At 34.7% G+C, this 18,370-nt stretch overlaps 3 protein-coding genes and 1 long non-coding RNA gene across 5 annotated transcripts; 1 reads left to right on the top strand and 3 right to left on the bottom strand.

Moving 5' to 3' along the window:
• Positions 1-923: 923 nt before the first annotated feature.
• LOC143363474 (succinate dehydrogenase [ubiquinone] iron-sulfur subunit) lies at positions 924-4,083 on the top strand. The gene is made up of 5 exons (XM_076804049.1): positions 924-1,145; positions 1,893-2,149; positions 2,308-2,605; positions 3,721-3,843; positions 3,946-4,083. The coding sequence occupies exons 1-5, from the start codon at positions 924-926 to the stop codon at positions 4,081-4,083; spliced, it is 1,038 nt and encodes a 345-aa protein (XP_076660164.1).
• An 11-nt stretch (positions 4,084-4,094) lies between these two features.
• LOC143363467 (ovarian-specific serine/threonine-protein kinase Lok) lies at positions 4,095-7,208 on the bottom strand. The gene is made up of 7 exons (XM_076804043.1): positions 6,746-7,208; positions 6,131-6,406; positions 5,796-6,052; positions 5,519-5,722; positions 5,272-5,445; positions 4,994-5,158; positions 4,095-4,919 (listed from the first exon to the last, which is right to left on the bottom strand). The coding sequence occupies exons 1-7, from the start codon at positions 6,897-6,899 to the stop codon at positions 4,701-4,703; spliced, it is 1,449 nt and encodes a 482-aa protein (XP_076660158.1). The 5' UTR covers positions 6,900-7,208; the 3' UTR covers positions 4,095-4,700.
• A 1,070-nt stretch (positions 7,209-8,278) lies between these two features.
• On the bottom strand, positions 8,279-10,924 carry Ube2g1 (ubiquitin-conjugating enzyme E2G 1). Of its 2 annotated transcripts, none has more exons than XM_076804054.1 (6): positions 10,765-10,924; positions 9,586-9,688; positions 9,399-9,496; positions 9,144-9,322; positions 8,924-9,046; positions 8,279-8,853 (listed from the first exon to the last, which is right to left on the bottom strand). In XM_076804054.1, the coding sequence occupies exons 1-5, from the start codon at positions 10,808-10,810 to the stop codon at positions 8,966-8,968; spliced, it is 507 nt and encodes a 168-aa protein (XP_076660169.1). In that variant the 5' UTR covers positions 10,811-10,924; the 3' UTR covers positions 8,279-8,853; positions 8,924-8,965. The 2 variants fall into 2 exon arrangements, with proteins under 2 accessions (XP_076660169.1, XP_076660175.1); XM_076804060.1 differs by lacking the exon at positions 10,765-10,924 and adding an exon at positions 10,246-10,264.
• A 6,462-nt stretch (positions 10,925-17,386) lies between these two features.
• On the bottom strand, positions 17,387-18,063 carry LOC143362413 (uncharacterized). Its single transcript, XR_013083628.1, has 2 exons — positions 17,982-18,063; positions 17,387-17,787 (listed from the first exon to the last, which is right to left on the bottom strand). It is a non-coding gene; the product is annotated as an uncharacterized LOC143362413 (long non-coding RNA).
• Positions 18,064-18,370: the final 307 nt, after the last annotated feature.

Raw genomic sequence — 18,370 nt, forward strand, 5'->3', positions numbered from 1 at the left:
GTGTAGTGAGATGTGCCCCTCTTGTCCGCACTGTGCGCCTGAGTCCATGAGCGCAAGAGGGGAATACGACCTCGTCGTAAGGCAAGTAAAACCAGAGTACGATAGTGGAGGCGATAGTGGGGATAGCGAATTCTACGTCAGGCCTGGTCAACTTGCGGCACACAAGTCACAGATGACTCCTCTCCCTACTCCTGGGTCCCTCCACCCAACTCCTGTGGCGTGTATAATACTCGCCTGTTATGCATACTCAGGTACTGGCAGAGAGGGTAACTTTTTCCCCTCAATTCGTATCCCCTCATCTGGCGACAGTGGTTCTACGTCATTGACTCTCGGAGCACCAATTGTCCAGGCGTGCGTTATAGTGTTTACAAATACCGAGCCTAATGTGAAGTAGATGGGTCGGAATTTTTCAACAAGTTTTGGTGGCAAATTCATACCAAATTAAGAGCAAATTGCTTACTGAGATATAGTAAAATAATGCATATACACTATTAAGAGATACAGCGAATGTTATTACAGTAAAGTGTTACCTATATTTTTGCAATTTCACAACAAATATCATATCATTTATAATATGTATATAACGAACACATTCAGTAATAAATAAAATAGATTCTCTCTAATTATTGAAAAGGGAATCAGATTTTATAAATACTATAAATTTATTAAATTGATTTGCAACATTGAAGATGAAAATATTTAATTTTTACATATTTTTATTTTTAAAATGTATGTATCGATTGTGTGAATGATACTGAAATTCTCTCGAATGATGGTGTTTTGTTTTTATCTTATAGCCGGCAAAGAATTACACAAACACCGGACAACGAAATGATCGACAGATTAAAAAGAGAAAACATGCTTCTGTAACCTGACCTGATATTCGTAAAAGGCTTCCTTGTAACGTACATTTTTGGACAAGCATGTTCAATCTCAATATCATAAATTACGTAAACCAATTTAAGAGTGCCACAACTTTGTCTCTTTGTCGAAGAGTCGAATATAAATGCAGTCTTCGTCGAAGCCGTCGATTTTTCTCCAGTGAAAAAAAGGCTGAAAAAACAACCAAAAAACCACCTGACGAAAAAGATAATCTTGTTGCTGCCGAACGTGCCCTTATAAAACAATGCAAAACACCTCCACAAGTTAGCGATCAATAACATTTCATTTTATTTTTTCCCTATTTAGAAAATTTACGTTTATTGAATACATTTTCCGTTTATGCTTATTTTGTGACTTTTTTTCAAATTGTATAAGTAATTATACTATTCTATTCTTAGTATTCAAGCGAGAGTTTCAATACTTGCTGCATATTATCTGAAATCTTAAGTATGTACCGGTATTATTTCGTTAGTATTTCGATAAAATATAAATTTCACAATAATTAAACCGATATAGTATTAAAATTTTAATAAATATCGCTTTTAATTAGTACGCAGTAGGTTTTCAGTCGAGAAACTATTTACACCCACGAAACAAACATAATCATATTTACATTATAATTTTAATAATAATATTCAATGTACACTATACAGATTTATGAGAACATAAGAAAACAAAATAGATATTATGTAATATGACAGAATATCAATTATACGCGGACAAAAACTATTTGTACAATTTATTGGCCTTTAGTGTACTAGTATATCCTACACAATGTATTTTCGTACTACTTTACTGATAATAGTATTTTGCGTTTGGTATGACCTGGTATGGCATTCAATTTAGATTTGCTTATAATGAATTCATGTTTAAGTTACATAAAATGTCACATCAAGTTTCGTATCAATTCTATAAGCGATTTATGCGAAAAGTTCATTTTTCGCCATGAAGACCAAGTGTTTTTATTGGCCAATTGCAGAATTCTCGCATATTATTAATTAACATTTCCCGATCTAAAGGTTTCGGAGAAACAGAGGCTGCAGACGGTACGAGTTTATCGCTGGAATCCAGAGAAGCCAAATGTAAAGCCTTATATGCAACAGTTCGCTGTCGATTTAAATAAATGTGGTACCATGGTGTTGGATGTGTTAGCCTTGATAAAAGCACAACACGACCCTACGTTGTCTTACCGAAGATCATGTCGCGAGGGTATTTGCGGATGTTGTTCGATGAACATAAATGGTGTCAATACTTTGGCTTGCCTCACGTAACTTATGTTCTACTGAAAACATATTTTTTCGCTTTTTAAGACTGACTGTCTATACATACCTGGTCTATCTAACAATAATTTATAACAGATTAATAAAGACTGTACTGCAATATTTCTTTAGTCGCGAAAATACAACGTTCTCCATTCACCCTTAGGAAAATAAAAGAATCATCCAAGCCGATAGTTATATACCCTCTACCGCATTCATATGTTATTAGAGATTTGATAACAGACATGGACGAATTTTTGAAGCAATATCAAAACATTCAGCCATTTTTAAAACGCCCAGGGGAAGAAAATTTTATCGGTCTTCGACAAGTTCTACAGAGTCCTAGGGACAGGGACAAGCTGAACGGCTTATATGAATGTATACTTTGTGGGTGTTGTACTTTCGCTTGTCCGCCTTATTGGTGGCTTGGTGATAAATTCCTGGGACCTGCAACTCTTTTACAGGTATGTTGCAGTTTACGAAGGATCGATGTATGCAGATAGGACGTGGCTCTACCGAAAAATACTACCGCATGATGATTTTTTAATTTTACTGTAGTCCATTTTGCGAAAAAAGTTACCTGAAGTCTTAACAACTGCCCACCCCACACCTTTTACCTCAGATTGGCAACATATGAGTGAAATAGACAGCTACTATGACTATGACAGTAAGACCAGCGTTACCCAGTGTCGCAAGATGAGGGGAGGGAGCACGAATTGAGGGGAAAAAGCTACCCTCTCTCTGCCAGTACCAGATTAGTCACGTGCAGAGGTGCAAGCAGTGTCGCCAAGTCGAGAAAATCGAGGGGAATACAATGTACCCCCTCTCTGATGACCAGAGTAATATGTGACACTTTGCGCGTGCGTGACGGGGGATTGAGTGGGACACCAAGCGTCGTCTCAGTCACGCGCGGCACGTCACGTGACCAACCTACGGTCTTAGTGGAGGACGTTGGAAGGGGAAAAGGAGGAGAGGAAATAGATACCCAAATGGGTATCACTTGGCGACATTGGTTGCAAAGCGGACTTGTATTCTCCTCAAAATGTTTAGCCACACTAGCGACGACTCTCTGCATGATGGTATTCTTGACGTCCTCTCTCTCTCTCTCTCTCTCTCTCTCTCTCTCTCTCTCTCTCTCGTGCAGAGAGCATACGCGCCAGATGAAGACTTGTTCGCCCACACTAATTTCCCCTTTTACCGTGCTATTCCCCACGCTTCTTCTGCGGCCCGGTCACGTGACGCGTTTCGTCCGGTACTGGCAGAGAGAGGGTAATTTTTTCCCCTCAATTCGTGCTCTCTCCCCTCATCTGGCGACACTGCCAGAGAGTCGCGAGAGGGGAATCTGATGGTGGAGAGGGAAGCGTACAGACTGTACGCTGGCACGGTTGATTATGACTTCAACTATCTTCTTTCGAAAAAAAAAGAACGTAGGAATAAAACTGTAGCTTGGCTCACTTGCTAGAATCACTACATTATGCATAGATCCAGTAGTCAAGGAATTATCCTTGGTATTATTCTAATGTAACACGTACATCTACTTTACATGACATGTGCGTAATAACTTTTTTCTAATGTTCAGGCATATAGGTGGATAATAGATTCGCGAGATATGGAACATAAGGAAAGACTCAGCAAATTACGAGATTTTTATTCGGTTTACCGTTGCCATACAATTTTCAACTGTACGAAAACATGTCCAAAGGTTTGGCATATTAAATATTATATTTACAAAAAAAAAAGTACAGAAAGGAATATATTTTTATTAAATTGAGATTAAGCATTAAAGTAAGAATTTTTTTTTAAGGGTTTGAATCCCGGTAAAGCAATAGCACAAATAAAACGCTTGTTAGCGGGACTTGCTAAGAAAGAACGACCAGATATGGAAACTCCACTCCCTAATCCCTGTAATGGTGAAGATATATATCAATGCAGGGAAGAATAACTACTCAAAGGGACAAGATATGTGGTCAATATAATATTATTCTCTGAACAATTTGTAATTGTATATAAACTAGTCTTTTTGTATTACAAAGTCTTATTTACTTAAAATTTAGCCAACGTAGACTTATCCTAGACGTTTTGGACTGTCAACCGAAGTTAAGTAGAAATGTTATATATGTAATTGACAAACTTTTAATGCTACAAGCATACAAGAAATGTGAAATAGAAAAATAATATCTGATAATTATTACTTTTATAACATTTTGGTATTAATTTTAGATACTATATATTTCTTATTAAATAACTTTGCATATACTTTGAAAATACTATAATTGTACTGGTAAGTTAATGGAAGTCGGAATTTTTTTTAATCTGACTACTACCACACTAAATTACTAGTCTTTTGTGACAAGTTTCTATTCATTTCAACTTTCGTCTAAAAATGATTCAAGGTACATCGTATATATATTATTTAACACATATCAAATAAATTAGAATTCAACTGATTGCGCAAAGAACGTTGCAATTGCAAGTTTCAATAAGTTACAGTTTAAAGATAATCTGTTTTTAATAAAAGATTTTCTTCATTATGTATCACTTAGTTCCATGTTCTTGTACTTATATCTCCAATCGTGCTCTTTTTACTAAGCTTTGATGTTGCTCATTGTTATATTGGCAGTTGTTGGAAATACTTGGAGGTGCTGTGTTTTCATCATCATCTTTAGAGAATAACATGTCAACAGTACTTCTGAGTTCACGATCTTGCAGCCAGGGGTGCAACAAAACTTGTTTTATAGTGATCCTTTTTCTAGGATTGACAGTCATCATACGTTGGATCTAAAAACAATGTTATGAGAAATTAAAATCATGTGTAACATGATATCTAGGTATTTTTTATATAATATTCGTACCAAATCTATAGCTTTGTCAGTAACATGATCGAATTTTGTAGGAGGAAAACTGTAATATCCTTTTTTTATTTGATCTTGTAAACTAATTTTTTTATCGTGACAATTAAAGGGAACTGAACCACTGAGACAAGCATATAATATTACTCCTAGACTCCATACGTCTACCTGACAACAAAAGAAATGTCACAGTTAATAAAAGTTTACCATTCTTAATAGTTATATTCTCTAAATTAAATAAGAAAAAACAGACAATGAAACACACATTGTTTGATACATACTTGATTCGTATATGAACCACGTCCAATATTAGATAGTATTTCTGGGGCAACATACATAGGAGTACCACAAAAGGTTTTCATCATAGTTTGTGCATCGACTAATTTTGATAAACCAAAATCTGATACTTTAGCTAATGTTATATCTGAATGACTAGCTAATAATATGTTTTCTGGCTACAATAAATAAGAGTTTGTTTAGTACTCTTATTTAACATGGAACATGAAAATACAGTTTATAAAAATATACCTTCAGATCTCTGTGTGTTATACCAGAGTCATGAAGATAACTAACAGCAAGTACAACTTGATAAAATATTATCTTCGCATTTTTTTCTGACAATTTCCCCCTACTTTTAATCCTTTCAAAGAGTTCACCTCCTTCCATTAACTCTAAAACTATATACACTGCCTTTGGAGTGTCTACTATATCTTCCATTCTAATTATACAAGGCTAAAAGTAAAATATTTAATGGATTATATAATTATTTTATGTAATTAGTAAGATACAATCTATTCAAACTTACATGTTTTAGAGCTTTCAATATTTTAACTTCATTCATAATTTTCTCTGGATCATTTAATGAATGTATTGGTCCAGTTGTCATACCACCCATTTTCACAATAGTTTTCATAGCAAATTTCTTACAACCAACTTTAGAGAAAACCAATTTAACCTCTCCACATGCTCCAGACCCCAGTTTCCTAGAAACAGCATACCTGCTCCTCAGCTCTGGAGGCAGGTCATTGCTTTCATACGCACTGGTACTCATAAACGCATATACTGTTACAAACATATAAAAATATAAAGAATAATTATGTACCATTACACTTTCATACAATATACAACAGATATATTTACCAGTAACAATAGGCTGTGCTAATGATATAATATCATTACTTTCAAGCACAACTTTGTTGCCACGGCCTACTTTTTGTTTGTTGACAAAAGTACCATTCTGGCTTAAGTCTTCTAAATATACTACAGCATCACTAGAATTACCATCAATGTATTCCCTGGTTATTTTGAAGTGTACTTTGCTCATCACACTAACCCACTTTGGTTTTAAATCATTTTTAGTTATACAAATGTCACAGTTTTCTGATCGACCAAGTGTGTATATATCCTTCGTTAATTCTGTATAAGCAATTCAACATATTTAGAAGCTACCATGCTACACATACTTATGAACATATTCATGCCAGTGTTCATCTCTATGTATCTACTCATCAGATGAAACATAATACTTATTGCAGTTTTACTTTACTTGTAATAGTTTACTGATAAATCATTACATTTCTCAGCATCATACATTATGGTTCACATAATGCACACTAATAGGTAAATTTAAAAATTAGAGAGTTATAATGTAATATTATGACATGCAACCCAGCAGGAGAACATGCGTCTCACCTGGTGTATCACGCTAGCATGTACATGTTAAATAGCATTTACTATATATAAGTATATATTTACCCATTGTTTTAAAAGATAACTTAATGGGGCACAGTCTTCCCCAAATAGTTGTAGTTTTTTCTTGTGATAATTGTTGAGATTGAGTTTGGGTTAAACATATCGAATCCGCGTTTTGAGTGTCAGGTAATGTTAAAACAATTTGTTCATCGTTCATAGTTACAAATTAATTGGTTCAATATAAACCAAAAATATGTATTTTTTCAGCCACGTCAAAGTTTTTGTTCTTCAAGATGAACGATACTAACCCATAGCATTGTAAGTCTATTGTTATTTTTGCTTGAAATATTATTAATACGAAATACTTATTTTAGCAATGTGCAAAAGTGACCTTTGAAGTATCTTTGTATCTTTATTAAAGAACTATAACAGATCTATACAAAACCGTAGTAAATATGGCACGTTTTCAATCCACAACATGTCCCATTCGGAAGTAAACACGTTTTTGAAATCGCGGTATGTACATATTAAATTGTAGGTAAATTAGGTATTTTCATTACCTACAGAATTTGAAATTTGAAGTAGAGGTCGTTAACATCACAGGTATTTTATCGTGTCGATATTATAGATTCCAAAGAACAATAAAACTCGTAAAATCAATGGTTAATAGTATTTTTCATCATGATACATATTGACAATTATTTATTGTTATTTATTTATTCTTAATTTATTAAGAATATGATTATATTTTTATAAATGTCTATATTTATTGGCAGTTGTTTTTGTATGAATGCTTTCATTGATTTTTTAATTGCATATTATTTCATACAGTTATTAATAAATTAATGTAACGACTTTGGTATTTGCTGGAATAATGTTAATTATTCATGAAACTTTTACATATGTAAATAATTCATCAAAATTTTGCATTCTTAGTACACTAATTTTCAAATATATAAAGTAGTTTAATAAAGTTCTTCGTGTAAAAGAATTAATCATTGAAAATTTTAATCACTCTCATTGAAATTAAAAACAATTCGTCTTTAAAATTAACATCACGCATGCAATTATTGGCCACACATTATTAGCACACTATTAAATCATATATAATCTACAATGCGATTATTGATTTGAACAGTGCAATAAGTTCTGAATGTTCTATCATCATATATTATTTAATTTAATATGATAATGAATGCACGGAAATAGGTTCAACATAAGACACATTTCATCTTGCAGAATTTAATTGACAATATCAAATTATGATATTATATATTGAACAAAAATCATTTAATTAAGTGTCAATCATTTATGATTTAGAACCGCAAGTTTCAATACAATAGACATGTTAATTTGAATGACAACTTTACAAACTGGCACTGTTCAAGAATGTATACAAAACCTCTGTTATGTGTACTTAATCTTACATTATGTTTAGCAGTTGTAAGTGATGGTATATTTCTAACAGTAATATCATTATTAGTATTATCACTTCAATTAAAATTTGTTATTTTGGCAACTTACGGTTCAAATTTCACATATTTTTACATTGCTGCAACTATATACAGCTTAATCGATATAATGTTTGCTTCAGTGTCACTGTTGATTCACATATATTTCGTTTTCATTTTTACTGGCATTACATTAACGGTTGTAGCATATATGTACTGTGTAGTTGACTTTACAAAAATTTATTTATATATATTTACGAAAGTAAGAAAATACGAAACGACACAGGAATTATTATTCAATGATGAGAAACATAATCATTTTAAGTTACGAGATTTTTTAGATGTAATGGGTTGGGCTAGCTCTTGAGCAGGAGGGACAAGGAAGTTAAGTTTATAACTATCGATATTAAGGTAATAATCGTACAGATGATTTTTTGCTTCATATATATATGTGTAAATTAGTTTTTTTAGCTGTTTATTATTATGTAAAAGGTGAGCTGCATGTATTTCCTTTATGTTCTTTGTATCAATGGATGGTACTTCAGTGGCGGTGGTATAAACTTGATAGAGGTGTGTGAACTTATCTTCTATTTTCACACATGTTCTCTTTCCCTCGCTTTGTATAAGGATGGGTCAGGCATTATCCGTTTTTAGTGGCACTGTGATTCATTTAGCTTAATGCTGAGCATCGGTTTCTTTCTTACAGTGCTTACGGCTTCCCTGTAGATATACATGAAAATATATTTAGACAATATTTAGGATTATATTTCAAATATATCAATAAATTTACCAGAATTAAATAAGTCTTTCCATTTGAATATTTGTTCATCTCCTACAAACACTCCTCTTGGCTTTTTCTGACACACCTCGCCACCTTTCTCTTGAATTCTGCATAACTTTCCCTCCATTCTTTCTGTAGTGTAATAATTTTTATTGTTAACAAAATGTTCAAAAAAAATGTTCATGTCAATCGATGGCAGGAACGTTTTGTTAATATACAATATACTCACGGCAGCATCCACATTAGCAGGACTTTCATCATTAGGATCTGCAAGCATGCTAATAACACTTATGAGAATAGTCTCAACTGTGTGAACTGGTAACCACCGTTCTGAAGCTTTTTCATAGCCCCACTTGTCATCTCCAGGTTCATGTAAAATCGATATGCAGACGTTACCGTTCTTCTCGACTATAGGCAAAAAAATAATATTACTTTGATCTACATTTTATCATTCATACTTTAAGACTCCAACAATAAAACTTACTGTTTGGATGCCATATTTCTGTTATAAATTTCATTCTGGGTGGCCTAAGTGGATATTCTTTTGGAAATTCTAAGTGTGCTTTGAAGAATCCACCTTCACTGAAGGATAGAAAAAAAAAAGATATATAAAAGTGCTTATATAAGAAACTATAAGTATGAAATTATCAATATTATGAAACTGGACTTACTATAGTGTATCTGGTGGACCAATAATGAGTACTTCCCACTGATATATGTCATTGTCATCTATGAGGCCTGCTGAAAACCCTTCTACTGGGTTTTTATTTAGTTCTGTCCAACAAAAGAGAGTATAGATGAAATATTTTCTTTATACGTTCATATAATTTTCCTATGTAACAATTAAGTTCAATACATTCTAATAACCATATTCAACCTGTATTACAGAGTATACTTCCATTTTAGTAAGTACAAGTATGTTAACTGAGTATAAAAACACCGAAAGTATGAAGGAACACAATACAAGCAGTACTTCAACATTTTAACCACAAAAACATTAGAGGACAACACTGTCAACACGAGACTATACAATATTTATTATACGACATACGGAAAACGGAATAACACTTTTCATATTCGTTCAGTACAGGTTAGGTCAAATCGAACCTTCCTAAATATGTAACCGTCAACTATGTACACACAAGTCAATGACGGTGAGTCAGCGTTGACATAATACTCTATGAAAAACTGGAGTACACAGTTTGAAAAAATCCGTTAACCGTCAAGAAAAAATTCAAATTTCAGAAAGAATAGATACGGAATCATTTCGAACGTTTTATCACGTCGATCGCGCGTCAAAAGTAATAGACTGCGGGTTGAAGGAGGCTGACCTTCGGTGGTCGTTGCACGGCATGGTTTTCTGCCTTTTTTTTTTTAGTCGAAATCGCGTCGCGCACAGTATGACGTGCTAAATGCTATAAATAACACAGCCTGCAATTATTTTCGGTAACAGTAAAAACGACGTTCGACGTGCACGAAAATTACAAGTGAAAATGACTAATATCGTGGAAGGATATTGTTAGGGACAAACGCGATTCCGAATGCTAGGTTAAAGTTATTCATGGGAGGTACACGACGGTTCCGTAGCCGTATTGATTTTCACGCCCTAATCGGGCGCAGGGCCACTGTGAGATAACGAAAGATCGAACCGGTGGCTAGATACAGTTGCAGGGATCTCGATAAAACTGATATTGCGGGGGAAAAAATATTCACAAAGCAATCTTGAAGGTCGAGACACGGCGGTGAGGAGGTCGCACGAGTTTGGAGTACGAAAACTGTTCCGGCTTTTCGTAGAGTTCGAATGCGCCGCACGGATCACACTTAACACTTATACTCTTTTTACTGGATACCTGCTAATTGTTTTCGTAGTAGAAGCGCGGACTGTGGCTCTGACATTAATAAAAGTTCCGTTAAATAAGACTAAAGTTGAAAACAATCACTTTTGCTTGTCTGGAAAGATGGCTAGGTACGTCGCGGAAGCAATGACTGCGCATGCGCCACTACTTAAACATATGTTCTTCCGTCTCTCCTGAGCGCCGGCCTGACCAAACACCTGCGCTCTCTACTGGAGATTTCGCAAATATTGCAGATTCCCGAATAATTTTTTAGCATCGATAAGTAACTCTTGTTATTTGTTGAAGATAAGTGGCAAATCCACGAAACCCGATACCAACAGTGTTATAAACCAGGTTTGGGAGAATAAATGCTCACTTTGGACACTGACGAAGTACTGTTAAAGACTGCCAGCCTTACGGGAGAATGTATCGCTCGAAAAATACGATATTTTCTAACGCCCTCTAGGATATATTTTGGCTGGAGTAAGAAACAGAAGGCCAACGGCGGTATCTCGTCGGTGCAGAAGACCACTAAGGATATTCTCGTCGGTGAGAAGGTGAATCATCACGGAACCATATCGATTATCAAATGTTACATTCTCCGACAAACGTATTCAAATTAAACAGATATTTTTTTTAGTGTTGCTTTTTAAGATTTAAAATATCGAAAATTTTACGAAAAATTCGTAAAAATATTTTACGTAAGAAATTATTAAAGCATAATTTTAGGGAAATCAATTTCTACTTCCATATGAGATACCTTAATTTGTAATTTAAAAATATTTCATGAACAAGCATTATTTCCTTACACTTTTTTTATAGATAATTGTTCCAAGAATCGATCTGTGGGAACAGAAATATGTTGAAAACCAGAGTAGCGTTTATTTAATGTACTATTCCGAATAGTATAGAGTTTGAGAGAGAATCACGTGGATGAATTAATATAATATAAAATAATATAATTGTAGGAGCAAAGATAGGCAAATTTTTATTGAAATAGACATTTCAAACAGCGAATAAAAGATAAAAAAATGATTTGTTACGCGTCAAATAAAAATAATTATGTTATCTCTATTCCACGCGTAATGAATTTATTCGACGAATAAAGATTTTTTTTTAAAGACCGATCAACAGCCTAGAATGTAAGCAGATGGAGAATCCAGCATTATTAGCAATTTATGCTTTTATGTTTTTAATCAGGACAATATTGTTAATACGAATGAGTTGTAGAGCTTATCCCGATCGAAATGAGTCCAAACACGACATCATTTGGACTGTCTTTAATGAGATTGTAATTTTTATCGTAACATTACGTATCAGTGAAACTTGTTCGATTACACTCGAATTTGACCTCATTTTCATCAGGAAAATCTCCTCCGTTCGCTCGTCATAATTTTATGAGGATATATTGAACAATCTAAAAGTTCAAACTTTCACTCGATGCGGGATTCAATCCCGGACCAAAAGATTCTCAGCCGGAGATGTTCCGGCCTGCGCCAACCGAAACTGTTGAGAGTCACAGTCATATATTGAAATGTAACGCAAATAAAATATTTTATATTGCAGTTTTAAATTTCTACACTGTTTTCCTAAATATAAAAATGTTCAATATTACATCATACATCTACAAAACGGACAGAAGGTATCGAAACAATTGATTTTGTTTTTTTTAACGACGATTTATAAAAAATTCTGAAAAATTAAGAAAAATTGTTTCAATAGTATCTAACTACTGAATTTTTATAAAACTGGTATCTCTGAAACTTCAATTCGAAATGTGCACTTTCTCCAAATGATTGGACATCCAATTATCCAATTTTCTTAAACATGTTTGCATAATCTGGAAAATCTGTAAAAAATACACATTAATAATCACGATGAAACACAAATAACATAATAACATAAACTTGGTCAGCTGAAAACTTCGATATAAAATCGGCATTTTTATGCTTTCGGATTTGTTTAAAAATCGATTTTGCAGCCAAAAATTCTGAAAAAATCTCCGTCGTGTATGATATTAGGTAGAATATTCATGAATTCTTAAGTAATTTTTTGTTGAGCATGGTACGACTAAAAATTAATTTGGTTTGGAGGCACTTTTGACCATCTTATCCGGCTTTGTCTTAAAAAACAACAAAAAAATGATTTTAAAAATATAGAACATATTTCAGTATACGCCATTAAATCCGATCTTTAAAAAAGATTTCTAGTCCAAATTTCGTATTGATATCTTTTTTAGTTTAAAAGTTGTAGCAAAATGTGCGCCTCGCCGAACCGGGAATTAATTGCAATAATCGATTGCGGCTCAGGCGCTCGAAACTTTGGTAACGTGAATTCGGTGGAACGCGTCGAACAGTCGAGCAGGCAGCTCACACGGCCAGAATAGAGGTACGCGTGCGTAGTAGAAGCTGGTAGAAGCAACGTAAGGAGACGACGGCACGTGTGAGTGCCCCCACCCCTCTTTGATCATTTTTGTGGATCTAGTTCCAACATTTATCGTTCGTCAGCGTAGAGGGCGTAAGAGAACCAGTTGTTTACATGTGAGACACGAAACACCATATGGTGATTGGTCTACTCCTATACCTCGTCTGTGCTGGGACCCACTTTGAGACTCACAGTTTAACACGGGGGCTGGCAGTCTTTATAGTGTATATATCTCGTCGGTGCTTCGGATCACTTCCGTGTTGTGTTGAAAGAGCCAGATTTGTTGTGAAATGGCTGGTTTCGCGAAAGAACGCCGTATTTCACTTTCGCGATTGAATACTTAAAGATTTCGGGAATTCGAAGATGCTTTTTATTTGAAAGTTGGATCGGCGAGACGTGCCGTAGCAGAGGTAATCGTCGACTGCCGGGTACATGAGTTTTGAGTCTTATATATTAATGGGTAATCTTGTTTGGGGTACAAAGGTTTGGGACTGTTTAATGGTTCAAAATGTTGGGTGCTGAGTCAGTCGTGAACTTGGGCCTGGTGACGTGTTGCGAGGGTTGTTGTCCTGGTCTTATCGGGCCGTGACACTCGCTATGTACCTAACCTACACCGAAAAACCGCGCTTGCTTTTTCCCGCTCGCGGAGGCGACGCGACGCGGCGTCTTCTTCACTGTACCTGCGCGCCATCTAGCGCCCGATCAACGTGCTTCGACAAACAGCTAATATTATTTGAGTAAATTAACAACGATTTTTAGTATTAGCTCCAATTTTTGTACTTTTGCTAATTTACAAAAACCAGACATCGTAATTATTATAAGACAAAATTTAAAAATTATGACATAAGAGTTAACACATTTAATTAATAAATTTTCGTTGTGAATAACTATGTATAAATGACTAAAATTACTTTGGCTATCAGTAACCGTTAAAAATGACCCGAATTTTTTTTTAATTACCAGTAATCATTATTGATGACCGCCATTTATTTTTGTTAGCTGTAACCATTATCTATGATCGGAATTTCATTTTACTTATGGGCATGGGTAATGTCATTATTCACGAGGATGAAATTTTTCGGTTACCGCACAATCAATATCGTCGGCAAAACTCATTATTTAGTTTTAAAGTGAGAGAGCAATTGCTGAAATAAATATGGTTATTCGTAATCAGAATATAAAAAATCAATAGTTTAAGATTATTTTATTTTTTTGGAAAATATCTTCGAGATTTATTGACAATTGGCATTCATTTAAATAAATATTAATTTTTACTCTATTTTGTACCTCTGATAAAAACTGATAGTAATTGAACAAACGAATTTTAAAAAATTGAAATATCATACGTTCAGAATGATCAATTTATAGCAATATTTATCAAAAATGATCATTTTTAAATATTATGCAAAACTTTCTATAAGATCAATATTGACACTTTTATTCATATTTTCTTTCAATCGTAGAATCGATCTGGCTTTTCTCTGGAAAGATTGTATTTACCTGGTTTATAGTTTGTACACGTCGATATAGTTTATATTGAGCGCGTTTGAGACAATATCATCTTTGATTGCATTTATTACAATGTATTTGCGAGAACATATTTCGAGCAGTATATACATATACTGTTATGTTAACATTTTATAAAATTATGTTATGCAATTAAGCAGTAAAATATGAGAAATGTCTTCCCCATCTTTTATCGTTTGTATTTTCATTGTAGAGCTATATACTTTCTTGTCAATTGAAAGGAAAAAAGTTAAAAAATTTAGAGAGTTTTTGCAATACTTTTATTTATTGTTAACCCATTGACGCGTATGGAAATTTAAATTGGTATAGGTTGTTTTTATAAATTAAAAATTAAATTCAACATTTTTCCATTAAGGGATTTGTCAGAAAAAAAATGAAGCATCAATCGAATCTCCGTTTATACTTTTATTTGATTGTATGTATCACATAATCCTATATTGAATAATTTACAGGTTACTTATTCCTTTCGTTCTATCCGATGTTACGTTCATATTAATGCCAACATTTCTATAATTTTTAAGTGAATTCTTGAAAACAGTTTTCATAATAATTATAATTTAAACATTAATCCACTTCGTCCAAAATTACGTTATCATAACAATTTGTAACGTCATTCGTACGTGATTTTACTAGAAGATGACGATCATTAAATTAAACGATCGTTAAATCTATGGCTTTGCCACATGTTGCAAGTGAGAATTCCAATATCATAGATTTACACATTATGTATAATTCTTATAGTGAGCATGTAGTATTCTTTAGAATTTTAAATTTAATCTTTCATATGGGTAGAAATACAAAATTATTATTAGATGATTATTCTTTTATTCATTGAAAGTTATAAACATTATTACATGTATTGTTGTTGTGTAATGGTATAGATTATGTAAGAATGCCTTATTTTGTAATTGCTTTTTGCTAATACCCTTTATATAAAATAATTATTATATAACAAATAACAATTCAAATTTTTTATGATACCTTTTCTAAGTGCATTAAAAAAAAAGTGTACAGGGTATAGAGATTATTCGACTACAAATATATGTATTACTCTAAAGGTTGATTCTAGACTACTGATTTTTTCACTTCTGTAATTTCGTCGTCTTAAAATATTCTGCCTATGCTCATTTTAAGGGGTGAATTCTCTACTGATGCGCTCCAAATTCTATTACGATAATAAGGATAAGTAAGATCCTAATTATATACTTCGTGCACCTAAATTTAACTCAATTTTTTCAAAGTTTTCTCTCTGATTATAAAACCAAGAGGAAAACTTAAGTTATTTGTCTTCATTCGGAAAATTGTCAATTCATACAACTCTATGATGTACATAACGGACACCTCTGTTGGTCGGGTTGTCGTATCTTAGGCGGATTTTTAATTGTTAATAACTAAAAGACAAAGCCGAAGTTGCAAATTTTGTATTCTTCAGTTTCGTCTTATATTGTCATGAAGAACCACCCCCTAAATTTTCTCCCAGCCATAGTCGAACACTCTGTACGTATAAACCAACACAGGCAGAATATTTTAAGAGACTTTTACCCGAAGCTATAGAAGTTCAAAGATCGACAATTTTTCGGTTATGATTCAGTGTTCCTTTGATTTGATGGAGTACTATTTAAAAAAAAAGTAACAAGGAAAATATTGGTGATGGTAAATAATACCTCATACAGGTACAGGTTATGGCAAATAATAGTTTTGGACGTGCAAGTAACGTTTAAGTTCGTATCAGTTATTCAAATAGCATACATAATAATTGCATATTCGTGTTGTGCTAGCCTAGCACAAGGCAGCACAACTGCCAATTTCCACAGTGGAACGATACCAAGGGCATTTTACTCAACCCGCTAGCTAGAGAATTGGGCGAGGTCTTGGGCCTCAACAAGGCGTTCCCCATCTGATTGTGCTTAGGCAATGTGGGCCTTTAATGTTGAGACCTCTGGCGACAGTTAGAGGCTTTACCGGCAGGTTCGCGCCACAATTATTATTATATCACTATCATCGACATGATTATAACGATCTCTTAGAGAGCGATCCTCCATCTCCCTTCTGATAAAAGGATCCAGCAGTAGAGTCCCTTGTTTTTGTTCGAGAGATTAATGCTCTCATATTAGAGTAGAGTCACACGCATGTTACAGATGCAAGATGGATTAACCAGTCACGTTTCCGATGCATACGTTTTTGTATCGGACAGAGTGCATTGGTTGGTACATCTTCCATCTACCTGTTGTTGAGCTGGGATCCATTGTAAGCCAAGATTCGTGTAGATAGTTTTCTCAAACCAATGATTTGGCTACTCGATTTTGCTATAGCTGGTAGTACTCTATGCGTCTAAAATAGACAAACGAAAATTTGTTCATTTTCTAATTTTTCAACAACCCAAAATGCTTTCTTGTGGAGATGTAAAAATCTCACTGCCTGTGACAGTTATAGCCTGTCCAACAGGGCGTTATTGTTTTTATACTATTATCAAAGTATTAGCATTATTTTTGTAGAGCTCTCATTATAACCTCGACATAGATCATAGTGAGCTGGACATCCAGGACACGTCGCTAGCTTGATTCATTTTGGAGGGTAACGGCTATCCCCTTCTATAGGCATGAACGGGCTTGATAGACCTGCAGAAACCAGATCGCGGCTATCACGGCCGTCACAACCTAAAACGCCTACATTTGTCGAGGTTCCGCATTTGGAGGCCAACATCTTGCGATAACTAAAGAATAATTAATTTAAGTATTTGATATCTAGTCAACGAATGTACGAGGGAGATTAGACGAACATTGTTTGAATTAAAAATTGAGTCGTTTTGCAAATTGTTGCACTGTTGGTGTATTGCTGCTTGGCACTAGGTGCACTCGTATGTACCCGCTTCTCGGGTGTAATCGAATTGGATCGCTGGTCTCGGTTGGTACCCAGCTATCACCTGTACTGCTGCTAGGAGTTGTTTCGTATGATTCCTTTGACTCACTGTGGCGCCGAACAAGTGTGCGAGGCCCGGTGGAAGGTGGTGGTCCTGGCAGGCCGTATCTTATTGCGTACAATCGTAACTGTAGTAGATATTGTCTCATAGTTTCCCGCGATGGCACACTAAACATGGGTTCGGAAATACGACTGTAAGTCGTAGGTCCACGACCTGTTTGTGCCCGGCTATTGGATTCTGTGTAAACCCCTTTTTGAGCGCGCATCTCTGACGAGCCCAACTTGTGATAATTATTTGTTTTACAAGTGTCCGCACGACCCATTTCTGAATTATTATGTGTACTCGCTCCGCGTGTAGTTACCTTCTTTCGACTTTTTTGTAGAAATACAACTAGCTAGGTTACGAAGCCAGCACTTAGATTTCAGCGGTATTTAAGATTCGTGATTTGCCTGATGTCTAAGTAGAGAAGTCCGATACAGATGGTGGACGTCCAGCACCTACTCTTCAAGCAGAGGACCTCGCAGCATATGGCCGCGTGACATCATCTCATCATCGTTATTAGGTTTCGGTCTATAACTCAAAACGGCCAGCTCGTGGAGTGTATACACACCAGTTGAACTAATGTTTTGAGCGTAGGGGCCCATCCGTCCTGGCGTTACGACGTCCAGACGGATGCATGGTGTCATAGCGCGCCTGGATCCGGGATGGATTCTATGGGCTTTGGAAATCCAGTCGCTAGGTGTTTCGTTT

This window comes from Halictus rubicundus, chromosome 2 (assembly GCF_050948215.1).
Source record: "Halictus rubicundus isolate RS-2024b chromosome 2, iyHalRubi1_principal, whole genome shotgun sequence".
Lineage (NCBI taxonomy): Eukaryota > Metazoa > Arthropoda > Insecta > Hymenoptera > Halictidae > Halictus > Halictus rubicundus.